The sequence below is a fragment of the Stegostoma tigrinum genome, chromosome 45 (assembly GCF_030684315.1).
Source record: "Stegostoma tigrinum isolate sSteTig4 chromosome 45, sSteTig4.hap1, whole genome shotgun sequence".
NCBI lineage: Eukaryota > Metazoa > Chordata > Chondrichthyes > Orectolobiformes > Stegostomatidae > Stegostoma > Stegostoma tigrinum.
Window position 1 is genome coordinate 600,700 of NC_081398.1, and position 19,169 is coordinate 619,868.

At 46.3% G+C, this 19,169-nt stretch overlaps 1 protein-coding gene across 2 annotated transcripts in view; it reads right to left on the reverse strand.

Annotated features, from left to right (window-relative positions):
• Positions 1-19,169, reverse strand: part of LOC125448636 (calmodulin-binding transcription activator 2-like) — a 141,701-nt gene that overhangs the window by 63,052 nt on the left and 59,480 nt on the right. For both annotated transcript variants that reach the window (XM_059642610.1, XM_059642609.1), the window contains exons 9-10: positions 8,452-8,578; positions 7,495-7,629 (exon numbers count right to left, since the gene is read on the reverse strand). In XM_059642610.1, the coding sequence (XP_059498593.1) occupies positions 7,495-7,629; positions 8,452-8,578 (262 nt within the window). The remainder of the gene's footprint in view (positions 1-7,494; positions 7,630-8,451; positions 8,579-19,169) is intronic.

A 19,169-nucleotide genomic window follows, 5' to 3' on the forward strand; every position in this document is an offset into this window, starting at 1 on the left:
TGTCCGTCTTCCCTGGACTGACCTATCCCCTCCCTACCTCCCCACCTACACCCTCTCCACCTATCTTCTTTACTCTCCATCTTCGGTCCGCCTCCCCCTCTCTCCCTATTTATTCCAGTTCCCTCCCCCCATCCCCCTCTCTGAAGAAGGGTCTAGGCCCGAAACGTCAGCTTTTGTGCTCCTGAGATGCTGCTTGGCCTGCTGTGTTCATCCAGCCTCACATTTCATTATCTTGGAATCTCCAGCATCTGCAGTTCCCATTATCACATGATATCCTGACTCTTGTACTCAATTCCCAGGCCAGTAAAGGTAAAGATGCCAAAGACCTTCTTATCACCCTAAGTACTCCAGGGGGGACTCTGATGGTAACACCATTGAATGTCAAAGGGCAGTGGTTAGATTGTCTCTTATTGGTGATGGTTATAGCCTGGTGATAGTGTGGGGTGGATGTTACTTGTCACTTGTCACTCCGAGCCTGGATATTGTCCAGATCTTGTTGCATGTGAACATGAAATCGCTCAGTATCCGAGGAGTCACGAATAGAGCTGAACGTTGTGCAATAGTCGGGGAACATTCCCACTTCTGACCTAACGATGGAGGGAAGGTCATTGATGAAGCAGCTGAGGACGGTTGGGCCTAGGACACGGCCCTGAGGAGCTCCTGCAGAGATGTCCTGGAGCTGGGATGACTGACCCGCCCACAGCCACAACCATCTTCCTATGTGCCAGGTTTCACTAACCACCAGAGAGTTTGCCCCTGATACCCAGTGATACCAGTTTTGCCAGCGCTCCTCGATGCCACACCTGGTCGAATGCAGCCTTGAATATCAAGGACTGCCACTTTCCCTCCCCCCTGGGATTTAGCTCTTTTGTCCATGTTTGAACCGAGGCTGTAATGAGGTCAGGAGCTGAGTGGCCCTGGTGGGACCCAAACTGGGTGTCACTGACCAGGTTATTCTCCAGTGAGTTGTTTAATTGTCCCCCACTGTTCAGCAATGGATGTGCCAGGACTGCAGAGCTTAGATCTGATCCGATTGTTGTGGGATCGTTTAGCTCTGTCTATCACTTGCTGCTTATGCTGTTTGGCAAGTATTCCTGTTTGGTGGCTTCATCAGGTTGATACCTCATCGTCAGGTACAGCCTGGTGTTGCTCCTGGCACTCTCCATTGAACCATGGTTGATCCCCTGGCTTAATGGTAATGGTTGAGTGGGGGATATGCCGGGCCATGAGATTACAGATTGTGCTGGAGTACAATTCTGCTGCTTTTGATGACCCACAGCACCTCATGGATGCCCAGTATTGAGCTGCTAGATCTGTGCAAAGTCTGTCCCATATAGCATGCTACTCGTGCCACACAACACGATGGAGGTTATTCTCAATGTGAAGGTGGGATTTTGTCTCCATAAGGACTGTGCGATGATCACTCTTACCGATACTGTCATGGACAGACAAGCAGGCACAGAGCCTGCTGCTCACTATAAGCCAGCAAGTCCTCCACCCCAAACAATGTCCACATCTATATCACATGATTGGCAATTAGCCTCGAGGCCCCAGCTCCCCATGGTTACACAGGAACAGCCAAAATATACAAGCTTTCAAAAACAATTCAAGATAGGCTATAATACCTTCCTGCCAGCGACCGTCACATCCAATAAACCATTTCTTCTTTAGAATGCTGTTACATAGAGGGTGCTGTCCTAGATTCCAGAGTGCAGGAACAACAGGAAGGTGCGGGTGCGGGAAAACGCGCGTGCGTTCCAGTCAGTCCGTGGGTGAGCGTGCACGTCAGTCCATGTGTGCATGTGTTGGTCCGTGTGCGCGCGTGTCAGACCGCGGGTGTGCACGCACATGTCAATCCACGTGTGCGCGCCTGTTGGTCCGTGAGTGCACGTGCGTGTCGGTCCATATGCGCGTGTTGGTCCGTGTGTGTGCATGTGTGTTGGTCCATGTGCGCGCATGCGTGTCGGTCCGTGTGCATGCATGTCGGTCCATGTGCGTGCGTTGGTCCGTGCGTGTGCTTGCGTGTCGGTCCATGTGCATGTGTTGGTCCATGTGTGTGCATGCGTGTCGGTCCATGTGTGTGCATTGGTCCGTGGGTGTGTGCCTGTCGGTCCGTGTATACGCGTGCATGTCGGTCCATGTGCGTGCGTTGGTCTGTGGGTGTGTGCACACGCATGCCTGTCCACGTGTGGGCATCCACTCATGTGTACATGCGCGTGATGGTGTGACCGCTTGTCCATGTGTGCACGTGTGCGTGCGTGTCCATGTGTATGTTTGTGTGTGTACACGTACGCCTGTCCACATGTGGACATCCATTCGTGTTTGTCGTCAGCACGTTTACACGTCTGTATGTGTATGCGATCCTGTACGTCTGTCCACATGTGCGCACACCTGTGCGTGTGCACATCCCATCCAGGTGCAGGCCTGTCACTGTGCATGCGTGTTCATGTGTGTGTCCGCCTGCCCGTGCCCCTGTGCGTTTGTCCACATGAGGGAGTGCGCCTGTGAATGTGTGCATCCATCCGTGTGTGCATCTGTCACTGTGCACGTGTGCCTGTATGTGTGTTGATGTCAGGATCAGGGGATGAGACAGCAGTCAGTCATTAGGGGGCCTGACCACAAAGATGCCTATAACATTCTAACAGCATCATACAGGGGAAATGCAGGAAGGATGTTCCCGATAACCAGGTGGAACACACAGCGGGGCAGTCTGACTGTGTGAATGTGAGAGTGAGGGGTCTGTGAGCGACTATGACTGTACAGTCTGACTGGGCGAATGCGAGAGTGAGGGGTCTGTGAGCGACTATGACTGTACAGTCTGACTGTGTGAATGCAAGTGTGAGGGGTCTGTGAGCGACTATGACTGTACAGTCTGACTGTGTGAATGTGAGTGAGGGGTCTGTGAGCGACTATGACTGTACAGTCTGACTGTGTGAATGTGAGTGAGGGGTCTGTGAGCGACTATGACTGTACAGTCTGACTGTGTGAATGTGAGTGAGGGGTCTGTGAGCGACTATGACTGTACAGTCTGACTGTGTGAATGTGAGTGAGGGGTCTGTGAGCGACTATGACTGTACAGTCTGACTGTGTGAATGTGAGACTGAGGGGTCTGTGAGCGACTATGACTGTACAGTCTGACTGTGTGAATGTGAGTGAGGGGTCTGTGAGCGACTATGACTGTACAGTCTGACTGTGTGAATGTGAGTGAGGGGTCTGTGAACGACTATGACTGTACAGTCTGACTGTGTGAATGTGAGTGAGGGGTCTGTGAACGACTATGACTGTACAGTCTGACTGTGTGAATGTGAGTGAGGGGTCTGTGAGCGACTATGACTGTACAGTCTGACTGCGTGAATGTGAGTGAGGGGTCTGTGAGCGACTATGACTGTACAGTCTGACTGCGTGAATGTGAGTGAGGGGTCTGTGAGCGACTATGACTGTACAGTCTGACTGTGTGAATGTGAGTGAGGGGTCTGTGAGCGACTATGACTGTACAGTCTGACTGTGTGAATGTGAGTGAGGGGTCTGTGAGCGACTATGACTGTACAGTCTGACTGTGTGAATGTGAGTGAGGGGTCTGTGAGCGACTATGACTGTACAGTCTGACTGTGTGAATGTGAGACTGAGGGGTCTGTGAGCGACTATGACTGTACAGTCTGACTGTGTGAATGTGAGTGAGGGGTCTGTGAGCGACTATGACTGTACAGTCTGACTGTGTGAATGTGAGTGAGGGGTCTGTGAGCGACTATGACTGTACAGTCTGACTGTGTGAATGTGAGTGAGGGGTCTGTGAGCGACTATGACTGTACAGTCTGACTGTGTGAATGTGAGACTGAGGGGTCTGTGAGCGACTATGACTGTACAGTCTGACTGTGTGAATGTGAGTGAGGGGTCTGTGAGCGACTATGACTGTACAGTCTGACTGTGTGAATGTGAGTGAGGGGTCTGTGAGCGACTATGACTGTACAGTCTGACTGTGTGAATGTGAGTGAGGGGTCTGTGAGCGACTATGACTGTACAGTCTGACTGTGTGAATGTGAGTGAGGGGTCTGTGAGCGACTATGACTGTACAGTCTGACTGTGTGAATGTGAGTGAGGGGTCTGTGAGCGACTATGACTGTACAGTCTGACTGTGTGAATGTGAGTGAGGGGTCTGTGAGCGACTATGACTGTACAGTCTGACTGTGTGAATGTGAGTGAGGGGTCTGTGAGCGACTATGACTGTACAGTCTGACTGTGTGAATGTGAGTGAGGGGTCTGTGAGCGACTATGACTGTACAGTCTGACTGTGTGAATGTGAGTGAGGGGTCTGTGAGCGACTATGACTGTACAGTCTGACTGTGTGAATGTGAGTGAGGGGTCTGTGAGCGACTATGACTGTACAGTCTGACTGGGCGAATGCGAGAGTGAGGGGTCTGTGAACGACTATGACTGTACAGTCTGACTGTGTGAATGTGAGTGAGGGGTCTGTAAACGACTATGACTGTACAGTCTGACTGTGTGAATGTGAGTGAGGGGTCTGTGAGCGACTATGACTGTACAGTCTGACTGTGTGAATGTGAGTGAGGGGTCTGTGAGCGACTATGACTGTACAGTCTGACTGTGTGAATGTGAGTGAGGGGTCTGTGAGCGACTATGACTGTACAGTCTGACTGTGTGAATGTGAGTGAGGGGTCTGTGAGCGACTATGACTGTACAGTCTGACTGCGTGAATGTGAGTGAGGGGTCTGTGAGCGACTATGACTGTACAGTCTGACTGTGTGAATGTGAGACTGAGGGGTCTGTGAGCGACTATGACTGTACAGTCTGACTGTGTGAATGTGAGTGAGGGGTCTGTGAGCGACTATGACTGTACAGTCTGACTGTGTGAATGTGAGTGAGGGGTCTGTGAGCGACTATGACTGTACAGTCTGACTGTGTGAATGTGAGACTGAGGGGTCTGTGAACGACTATGACTGTACAGTCTGACTGTGTGAATGTGAGACTGAGGGGTCTGTGAGCGACTATGACTGTACAGTCTGACTGTGTGAATGTGAGACTGAGGGGTCTGTGAGCGACTATGACTGTACAGTCTGACTGTGTGAATGTGAGACTGAGGGGTCTGTGAGCGACTATGACTGTACAGTCTGACTGGGCGAATGTGAGTGAGGGGTCTGTGAGCGACTATGACTGTACAGTCTGACTGTGTGAATGTGAGACTGAGGGGTCTGTGAGCGACTATGACTGTACAGTCTGACTGTGTGAATGTGAGTGAGGGGTCTGTGAGCGACTATGACTGTACAGTCTGACTGTGTGAATGTGAGTGAGGGGTCTGTGAGCGACTATGACTGTACAGTCTGACTGCGTGAATGTGAGACTGAGGGGTCTTGAGTGACCATACCATGTCCCCTCCAGCCCTACACTGGCAGCAAACAACCGTTTCAACTCTCTAAAAATTTGTATCTTTGAGAAGCTAACAAAGCCTGTTTTGTAATAACAGATAATGGGAACTACAGACGCTGGAGAATCCGAGATAACAAAGTGTGAAGCTGGATGAACACAGCAGGCCAAGCAGCATCTTAGGAGCACAAAAGCTGATGTTTCAGGCCTAGACCCTTCATCAGAGAGGGGGATGGAGAGAGGGTTCTGAAATAAATGGGGGGGGGGGTGGAGAGGTGGACCGAAGATGGATAGAGGAGAAGACACTTGGAGTGGAGAGCATAGGTGGGAAGGTGGGGAGCTCGGACAGGTCAAGGAGGCGGGTTGAGGTTAGTCGGTGGGAAATGGAGGTGCGGCTTGAGATGGGAGGCAGGGATAGGTGAGACGGAGAACAGGAGCCCTACCTCTTCTCCCTCTCACCAATCCCCTCCTCCCACCTCAAGCTGCACCTCCATTTCCCACCTACTAACCTCATCCCGCCTCCTTGACCTGTCCGTCCTCCCCGGACTGACCTATCTCCTCCCTACCTCCTCACCTATACTCTCCTCTCCACCTATCTTCTTTTCTCTCCATCTTCAATCTGCCTCCCCCCTCTCCCTATTTATTTCAGAACCCTCTCCCCATCCCCGTCTCTGAAGAAGGGTCTAGGCCTGAAACATCAGCTTTTGTGCTCCTGAGATGCTGCTTGGCCTGCTGTGTTCATCCAGCCCCACACTTTGTTATCTCAAAGCCTATTTTGTGTTCATTCCTGAAGCATTCTGTTTCAGTTAAAGATTGCCAAGGTTACTTCACAGCAGAATTAATTTTTCAGTGTTCCCTCCCATGGTTAACTATGTGGGAAAGGGCATGGGATTGGAGAGCGCTAGGACCATTGCAATGGGCTGAAGGGCATTTTTTCAATGCACAGACCTGTGATTTCATGCTGCAGTGTGTATGTGCAGCCACCAGATGGGGACAGAATTCTGCAACGTAACAGGGCACGTTCTGGGATATTTACTGATCAAGCCCATTTGAAACAGTTCCAGTTCCAGATCATGTCTCAGCTGGAGGAGTGATCTGGTGTCTACTGCCTACTTGAACTGTACAAAATATTTTGGAAAAATATCGCACAGCAGACAGTCACGATTGGGGAACGGTATGTGACTTCCTTCATGGGAAAGTCCACTTGAGAGCTCATGAGTAGCTGATTGTAAGGTCTTCACACTGAGGGCTGCCTGCTCCCAACAACAAGGCCTCGGCAGCTATGTGTGGCAGAACCCTTCACTCTGCACGAGCTGGCCTTTGGACAGAGTGTCTGTGTGAGAGCAGCATAAACAGAGGAAGGGAACAGCCGATTCTCAAACGGTAACTATCAGTGAAATTCCATTAATTATCATCAGTCCCTTATTGGGCAGGATGGGCATTTATTACACAATGTCCCTCCCTAATTACCCCAGAGGAAGAAAGGAGCCACTGATGCCCACTGTCTGACTGCTCACCTGCTGGCACTGACTCCAAGAGACCAGCTCCAACACAGCAGGCAACTTTCAGGGCACAGCACGAGGGGCAAGTGAGAGGTCATCATTCACACTCACTCACACACACACACACACACACACACACACACACACACACACACACACACACACACACACACACACACACACACAGCACTGAGAAAGCCCAGCACACATCGCTTGCGCGCACACACACACACACTGGGAATGCCCAGCACGCATCTCTCTCTCTCACTCACTCTCACACACACACTAACGTGCGCACACACACACTAACGCACACACAAACGCACACACAGCACTGGGAAAGCCCAGCACGCATCTCTCTCTCTCACTCACTCACTCTCTCTCTCACACACACACAGAGCACTGGGAAAGCCAGCACGTATCTCACTCACTCACTCCCACACACACACACACACACACACACACACACACTGGGAAAGCCCAGCACGTATCTCTCTCACTCACTCACTCACTCTCACACACACACACGTGCACACCCACAGAGCACAGGAAAAGCCCAGCACATGTGTCTCTCACACAGGCGCACAGTGTTACCAACAACATCAACACCTACCATCCAGGGACAGCCAGTCGATCTGTGAGCTGGGCAGTGCCAAGGAGTTCCGAGCCCTGTATTCAAACAGCACTGAGTTGGAAATGAAGTGGTTCTCACGAGCCACGTGCAACTTCACCAGCCCTGCTTCATGAGCTGGAAGGAGAGAACATCAACAGTTTGAGACTTCCCAGGAATGGGGCAGCACCTGGGAACTAATTGGCAATGAATTCCTGAACAGCTTACAAATAGGAGGGTATCAGAGATTGAGCAGCTTTTACCCAGGCAGGGGGTAGGGATACAGTGAGGAGATGTCCATACAGCACAGATTACTGGACAATACACACCCACAGGGAGCTGGTGCTAGGCCATTCAGCCCCCTGAGCCTGCTCCACCATTCAGCAAGAGCAAGACTGCTCCCCTTCACCTCACATCGATAACCTTTCACATCCAGGATTCAAAAACTCTCTTTCTGAAAGCAGCAGTGGTGAAAGCAGAGTTCTGAAGATCTGCTGCCCTCTAAGAAACCATTTCACCTGATGCCTGTTTTAAACGGGCAGGCTCCGTACTCTTAGACAGTGCCCTACACTCTCCCACGAGTGGGAGCAACAGCCATTCTCCTCTCTCATGGCAAGGTGACAGATGCAAGCCGATTCTGGAGTTGGTTTTTGGAGGTGACTGTGTGGATCAGAGATGGAACGCTGTACAGTAAACTGGTCAATCAAGGGCTCCTGAGACAGACCACGGCCTGCCAGTGTCTTGTTGGTTCAGGGGCTGCTATGGGAGACTGATGTTACAGCTTCAATTAGCACCAAATCCCGAAACCAGCTGGGCTGGCCCAGGATACAAGAATGAGAGGAAGCTACTGAACCTCTCAAGCTGCCTCTACTGCTCACTGAAAGAGCTGTACATCTGTCCCTGAACTCCATCTAATGCAGCACAGCTAATAGGGGAAGAATTCTTTCCATTCTGACTGACCTGGACAGTAACAGCGCAGGACACCAGACTGAATGAGTGAAGCTGGGACAGTGATCTGGTCAAACGTGCAGGAGAATTGCTCACTGCCATCATTCCACGGGCCTGTGATGAGGACTTTCACACCACCCTGAAGGGAAAAAAGCACAATAGTGTCAGTGACAACACAGTGTGCAGCTGAAGGAACACAGCAGTCAGGCCACAAACACACTCTGCCACGGAGCACCCACCCCAACACATGCACATACACACACACATGCAAACAGACACCCAAATACACACACACACACACACACACACACACATATACACACACAGATACCCAAATACACACACACACACAGATACCCAAATATACATACACACACACACAGATACCCAAATACACACACACACAGATACCCAAATATACATACATACACACACACACACATACACCCAAATACACACACACACACACACACATACACCCAAATACACACACACACACACACACACACAAACAGATACCCAAATACACGCACACACACATTCCCAAATACACACACACCGATACCCGCACACACACATTCCCAAATACACACACAGATACACAAATACACACACACAGATACCCGCACACACACACATTCCCAAATACACACACAGATACACAAATAACCACACAGATACCCAAATACACACACACACACACACAGATATCCAAATACATGCACACACACACACAGAGATACCCAAATACACACACACACAGACACCCAAATACACACACACAGATACCCAAATACACACACACAGATACCCAAATACACACACACACACACAGACAGATACACAAATACACACACACAGATACCCAAATAAACACACACACACACAGATACCCAAATACACACACACACACAGATACCCGCACACACACATTCCCAAATACACACACACAGATACACAAATAAACACAGATACCTAAACACACACACACACATACCCAAATACACACACACACACACAGATACCCAAATACACACACAGATACACAAATACACACACACAGATACCCGCACACACACATTCCCAAATACACACACAGATACACAAATACACACACACACACACACACACACACACAGATACACAAATAAACACAGATACCTAAATACACACACACACACAGATACCCAAATACACACACACACCCAAATACATAGAACATAGAACAGTACAGCACAGAACAGTACAGCACAGAACAGGCCCTTCAGCCCACAATGTTGTGCCGACCATTGATCCTCATGTATGCACCCACAAATTTCTGTGACCATATGCATGTCCAGCAGTCTCTTAAATGTCCCCAATGACCTTGCTTCCACAACTGCTGCTGGCAACGCATTCCATGCTCTCTCAACTCTCTGTGTAAAGAACCCACCTCTGACATCCCCTCTATACTTTCCTCCAACCAGCTTAAAACTATGACCCCTCGTGCTAGCCATTTCTGCCCTGGGAAATAGTCTCTGGCTATCAACTCTATCTATGCCTTTCATTATCTTGTATACCTCAATTAGGTCCCCTCTCCTCCTCCTTTTCTCCAATGAAAAGAGTCAGAGCTCAGTCAACCTCTCTTCATAAGATAAGCCCTCCAGTCCAGGCAGCATCCTGGTATATCTCCTCTGAACCCTCTCCAAAGCATCCACATCTTTCCTATAATAGGGCAACCAGAACTGGACACAGTATTCCAAGTGCGGTCTAACCAAAGCTTTATAGAGCTGCAACAAGATCTCACGACTCTTAAACTCAATCCCTCTGTTAGTGAAAGCCAAAACACCATATGCTTTCTTAACAACCCTGTCCACTTGGGTGGCCATTTTAAGGGATCTATGTATCTGCACACCAAGATCCCTCTGTTCCTCCACACTGCCAAGAATCCTATCCTTAATCCTGTACTCAGCTTTCAAATTCGACCTTCCAAAATGCATCACCTCGCATTTATCCAGGTTGAACTCCATCTGCCACCTCTCAGCCCATCTCTGCATCCTGTCAATGTCCCGCTGCAGCCTATAACAGCCCTCTACACGGTCAATGACACCTCCAACCTTCGTGTCGTCTGCAAACTTGCTGACCCATCCTTCAATCCCCTCATCCAAGTCATTAATAAAAATTACAAACAGTAGAGGCCCAAGGACAGAGCCCTGTGGAACCCCACTCACCACTGACTTCCAGGCAGAATATTTTCCTTCTACTACCACTCGCTGTCTTCTGTTGGCCAGCCAATTCTGTATCCAGGCAGCTAAGTTCCCCTGTATCCCATTCCTCCTGACCTTCTGAATGAGCCTACCATGGAGAACCTTATCAAATGCCTTACTGAAGTCCATATACACCACATCCACAGCTCGACCCTCATCAACTTTTCTAGTCACATCCTCAAAGAACTCGAGAAGGTTTGTGAGGCATGACCTGCCCTTCACAAAGCCGTGTTGACTGCATTTAATCAAGCCATGCTCTTCCAGATGGTCATAAATCCAATCCCACAGAATCCTTTCTAACACCTTGCAGACGACAGACGTGAGACTTACACACACACACACACAGCTACCCAAATACACACACACACAGAGATACCCAAATACACGCACACACAGAGATACCCAAATACACGCACACACGCACACACAGATACCCAAATACACACACACACATACACAGATACCCAAATACACACACACATACTGATACCCAAATACACACACAAAGATACCCAAATACACACACACACAGATACCCAAATACACACACACAGATACCCAAAAACACACACACAGATACCCAAAAACACACACACACACACAAACAGATACCCAAATACACACACACACACAAATACACACAGAGATAGACAAATACACAGACACAGATACCCAAATACACACAAACACACACACACAGATACCGAAATATACACACACACACACAGACACCCAAATACACACACACAAACACAGATACCCAAATATACACACACACACAGATACAAAAATACACACACACGTACCAAAATACACACACAGATACCCAAATAAACAAACACAGCGATACCTAAATACACACAGATACCGAAATACACACACACAAACACAGAGATACCTAAATACACACACACACACACACTCACAGATACCCAACTACCCAAATAAACAAACACGGTGATACCCAACTACACACACACAGGCACCCAAATACACACACAGAGACATACAGACACACACACCCAAATACACACAGACACACACACCCAGATACCCAAATACACACACACACAGACAGACACCCAAATACACACATATACAGACACCCAAATACACACACAGACACTCAAATACACACACGCAAACACAGATACCCAAATATACACACACACAGATACAAAAATACACACACAGATACCCAAATTCACACACACAGACAGACAGCAAAATACACACACACATGTACCAAAATACACACACAGATACCCAAATAAACAAACACAGCGATACCCAAATACACACAGATACCCAAATACACACACACACATACCGAAATACACACACACAAACACAGAGATACCTAAATACACACACACTCACAGATACCCAAATAAACAAACACAGTGACACCCAAATACACACACACATAACCAAATACACACAGATACCCAACTACACACACACAGGCACCCAAATACACACACACACAAACACAGATACCCAAATACATACACACACACACACACACACACAAATATACAGACATAAACCCAAAAACACACAAACACAGATACCTAAATACACACACACATACACATTTCCAATACACACACACAGACACCCAAATACACACACAGAGACATTACAGACACACACACCCAAATACACACAGAGATACCCAAATACACACACACACAGATACCCAAATACACACACACACAGATACCCAAATACACACACACACAGATACCCAAATACCCAAATACACATACACAGATACCCAAATACACACAAACACAGACAACCAAATACACACACGCACAGACACCCAAATACACACACACACACACACCCAAATACACACACAGCGACATACGGACACACACACCCAAATACACACACACATACCCAAATACACACACACACACACAGATACCCAAATACACACACACACACACACACACACACACACAGATACCCAAATACACACACACACACACACATACACACACAGATACCCAAATACACACACGCACAGACACCCAAATACACACACGCACAGACACCCAAATATACACACGCACAGACACACACCCAAATACACACACAGAGATACACAAATACACACACACAGATACCGAAATAGACATACACAGATACCCAAATACACACACACACGGATGCCCAAGTACACACACATACACACACACACAGAAACCCAAATACACACAAACACACACACAGGCAGCAAAACACACACACACAGGTACCAAAATACACACACACATAACCAAATAAACAAACACAGCGATACCCAAATACACTCACACAGACATCCAAATACACACACACAGATACCGAAATACACACACACAGATACCGAAATACACACACAATCACCCAAATACACACAGACACACAAATACACACACACAGATACCCAAATACACACACACACACACACACACACACACACACACACACACACAGACAAATACACAAACGGAAACCCAAATACACACACACAGATACCCAAACACACACACACAGATACCTAAATACACACACATTTCCAATACACACAGATACCCAAATACACACATACAAGCCCAAATACACACAGATATCCAAATACACACAGACACACACACACACAGATACCCAAATACATACACAAACACACACACACACACACAGATAGACAGACACACACACAGATACCCAAATACACACACACACACAGATACCCAAATGCACACACACACGGGCACCCAAATACACACACACACACACACAGATACAACAAATACACACACACAGACACCCAAATACACACACATACAGATGCCAAAATACACACACACACAGATAGTCAAATACACACACAGAAACCCAAATACACACATAGAAATCCAAATAAACACACACATATACCCAAATACACACACACACAGATACCCAAATAAATACATATATACACAACAACACACAGACACCCAAACACACACACACACACACAGAGATACCCAAATACATACACACACACAGATACCCAAATACACACACACACAGATACCCAAATACATACATACACACACACACACACACACAGATACCCAAACACACACACACAGATACCCAAATACACACACGCACAGACACACACCCAAATACACACAGAGATACACAAATACACACACACAGATACCCAAATACACATACACACGGATGCCCAAGTACACACACATACACACACACACAGAAACCCAAATACACACAAACACACACAGATACCCAAATACACACACACACAGGCAGCAAAATACACACACACAGATACCTAAATACACACACACACACTCCCAATACACACAGAGATACCCAAATACACACACACACACCCAAATACACACACACACAGATACCCAAACACACACAAACACACACACACACAGATACCCAAATACATACATACACACACACACAGAGATACCCAAATACACACACACACAGAGATACCGAAATACACATACACACACACACAGAGATACCGAAATACACACACACAGATACTCAAATACACACACACAGACACCCAAGTACACACACACACGCCCAAATACACACATACACACACACACACACAAAATACATACACACAGATACCCAAATAAACAAACACAGATACCTAAATATACACACAAACACACACACACACCATGACACCCAAATACACACAGCCACCCAGACACACACACACACACACACACAGACACCCAAATACACACACACACACACACACAGAGGTTCCAAAATACACACACAGATAACCAAATAAACAAACACAGCGATACCCAAATACACACACACAGACATCCAAATACACACACAATCACCCAAATACACACACACAGATACCCAAATACATACACACACACACAGAGACACACACACACAGACAGACAAATACACAAACAGAAACCCAAATACACACAAACAGATACCCAAATACACACAAACACCTAAATACACACACATTTCCAATACACACACAGATACCCAAATACACACACACACACGCCCAAATAGACACAAACACACAGGTACCCAAATACACACACACACAGATACCCTAATACACACACACACAGATACCCTAATACACACACACACAGATACCCAAATACACACACACACAGATACCCAAATACACACACACACATACACACACACACATACACAGATACCCAAATACGCACACAGACACCAAAGTACACACACACAGGTACCAAAATTCACACACACAGGTACCAAAATTCACACACACATATTTCCAAATACACACACACACACACACACACACACACACACGCACTCCCAAAGGCACACACACAGATACCAAAATACCCACACACAAATACCCAAATAGACACACACACACAGATACGCAAATACACACACACACAGATACACAAATACACACACACACATACAGATTCCCAAATACAAACACACACACAGAGATACCCAAATATACACACAAACACACAGATACATAAACACACACACACACACCCAAATGCACACACACAAAGAAACCCAAATACACACACACACGCAGACATCAAAATACACACAGGTACCAAAATTCACACACACACACACTTCCAAATACATACATACACACACTCTCCCAAAGGCGCACACACACAGATACCCAAATACCCACACACAAATACCCAAATAGACACACACACACAGATACGCAAATACACAAACACACAGGTACCCAAAAACACACACACACACAAACAGATACCCAAATACACACACACACACACACACAAATACACACACACAGATAGACAAATACACAGACACAGATACCCAAATACACACACACACACATATATACCGAAATACACACATACAAACCCAAATACACACAAACACACACATATACCCAAATACACACACACACAGATACCCAAATACATACATATATACACAACAACACACAGACACCCAAACACACACACAGACAGAGTTACCCAAATACATACACACACACAGATACCCAAATACACACACACAGATACCAAATACATACATACACACACACACACACACAGATACCCAAACACACACACAGATACCCAAATACACACACACACAGACACCCAAATACACACACGCACAGACACACACCCAAATACACACAGAGATACACAAATACACACACACAGAAACCCAAATACACACACACAGATACCCAAATACACATACACACGGATGTCCAAGTACACACACAGAAACCCAAATACACACAAACACACACAGATACCCAAATACACGCACGCACACACACACACACAAACACACACACAGGCAGAAAAATACACACACACAGGTACCAAAATACACACACACATAACCAAATAAACAAACACAGCGATACCCAAATACACTCACACAGACATCCAAATACACACACACAGATACCGAAATACACACACACACAGCCAAAAACACACACAATCACCCAAATACACACAGACACACAAATACACACACACTGATACACAAATACACACACACACACAGATAGACAAATACACAAACGGAAACCCAAATACACACACACAGATACCCAAACACACACAAGCACACACACACAGATACCTAAATACACACACATTTCCAATACACACACACAGATACCCGAATACACACATACAAGCCAAATACACACAGATACCCAAATACACACACACACACACACAGATACCCAAATACATACACACACACACACACACACACACACACACACACACAGACAGACAGATAGACAGACACACACACAGAAACCCAAATACACACACACACAGATACCCAAATACACACACACACACAGATACCCAAATACACACACAGAGATACCCAAATATACACACACACACACACAGCCAAATACACTCACACAAAGACACCCAAATACCCACACACAGACACCTAAATACACACAGACACCCAAATACACACACACACAGACACCAAAATACACACACATGCACAGACACACAAATACACATACAGAGACACCAAAATACACACACAGAGACACCAAAATACACACACACAGACAGCAAAATACACACACACAGACAGCAAAATACACACACACAGACAGCAAAATACACACACACGTACCAAAATACACACACAGATACCCAAATAAACAAACACAGCGATACCCAAATACACACACACAGATACCCAAATACACACACACAGATACCCAAATACACACACACACACTCCCAATACACACACAGATACCCAAATACACACACACACACCCCCAAATACACACACACAGATACCCAAACACACACAAACACACACACACACAGATACCCAAATACACACACACACAAACACACACCGACACCCAAATACATACATACACACACACACACAGAGATACCCAAATACACACACACACAGAGATACCGAAATACACATACACACACACACAGAGATACCGAAATACACACACACAGATACTCAAATACACACACACACACAGACACCCAAGTACACACACACACGCCCAAATACACACATACACACACACACAAATACACACACACCGATAGTCAAATACACACACACACACAGATACCTAAATATACACACACACACATTCCCAAATACACACACACACAGATACCCAAATACACACACAAACACACCATGACACCCAAATACACACAGCCACCCAGACACACACACAGATACCCAAATACACACACACACACACAGAGGATCCAAAATACACACACAGATAACCAAATAAACAAACACAGCGATGCCCAAATACACACACTCAGACATCCAAATACACACACAGATACCGAAATACACACACACACACAGCCAAATACACACACAATCACCCAAATACACACACACAGATACCCAAATACACACACACACACACACACACACACACACACACACAGACAAATACACAAACAGAAACCCAAATACACACAAACAGATACCCAAATACACACACACACACGCCCAAATAGACACAAACACACAGGTACCCAAATAGACACAAACACACAGGTACCCAAATACACACACACACAGATACACAAATACACACACACACAGATACCCAAATACACACACACACAGATACCCAAATACACACACACACACACACACACAGAGATACCCAAATACACACACAGGTACCCAAATACACACACACACATACACAGATACCCAAATACGCACACAGACACCAAAGTACACACACACAGGTACCAAAATTCACACACACATATTTCCAAATACATACACATACACACACACACACACACACACACACACAGATACCAAAATACCCACACACAAATGCCTAAATAGACACACTAACACAGATACCCAAATACCCACACACAAATACCCAAATAGACACACACACAGATACCCAAATACACACACACACAGATACACAAATACACACACACACAGATACACAAATACACACACACACAGATACCCAAATACACACACACACACACACCCAAATACACACACACACACACACATACAGATTCCCAAATACAAACACACACACAGAGATACCCAAATATACACACAAACACACAGATACATAAACACACACTCACACACACCCAAATGCACACACACAAAGAAACCCAAATACACACACACACACGCAGACATCAAAATACACACAGGTACCAAAATTCACACACACACACACTTCCAAATACATACATACACACACTCTCCCAAAGGCGCACACACACAGATACCCAAATACCCACACACAAATACCCAAATAGACACACACACACAGATACGCAAATACACAAACACACAAACACACAGGTACCCAAATACACACACACAGGTACCCAAATACACACACACACAGGTACCCAAATACACACAGATACCCAAATAGACACACACACACAGATACATAAACACACACACACACACACCCAAACACACACATACCCAAATGCACACACACAAAGAAACCCAAATACACACACACACACGCAGACATCAAAATACACACAGGTACCAAAATTCACACACACACACACACACACACACACACACACACACACACACACACACATTTCCAAATACATACACACACACACACACACTCCCAAAGGCACACACACAGATACCCAAATACCCACACACAAATACCCAAATAGACACACACACACAGATACGCAAATACACAAACACACAGGTACCCAAATACACACACACACACAGATACGCAAATAGACACACACACACGCAAATAGACACACACACACACAGAGATACCCAAATAGACACACACACACACAGAGATACCCAAATAGACACACACACGCACACAGATACCCAAATAGACACACACACACAGATACC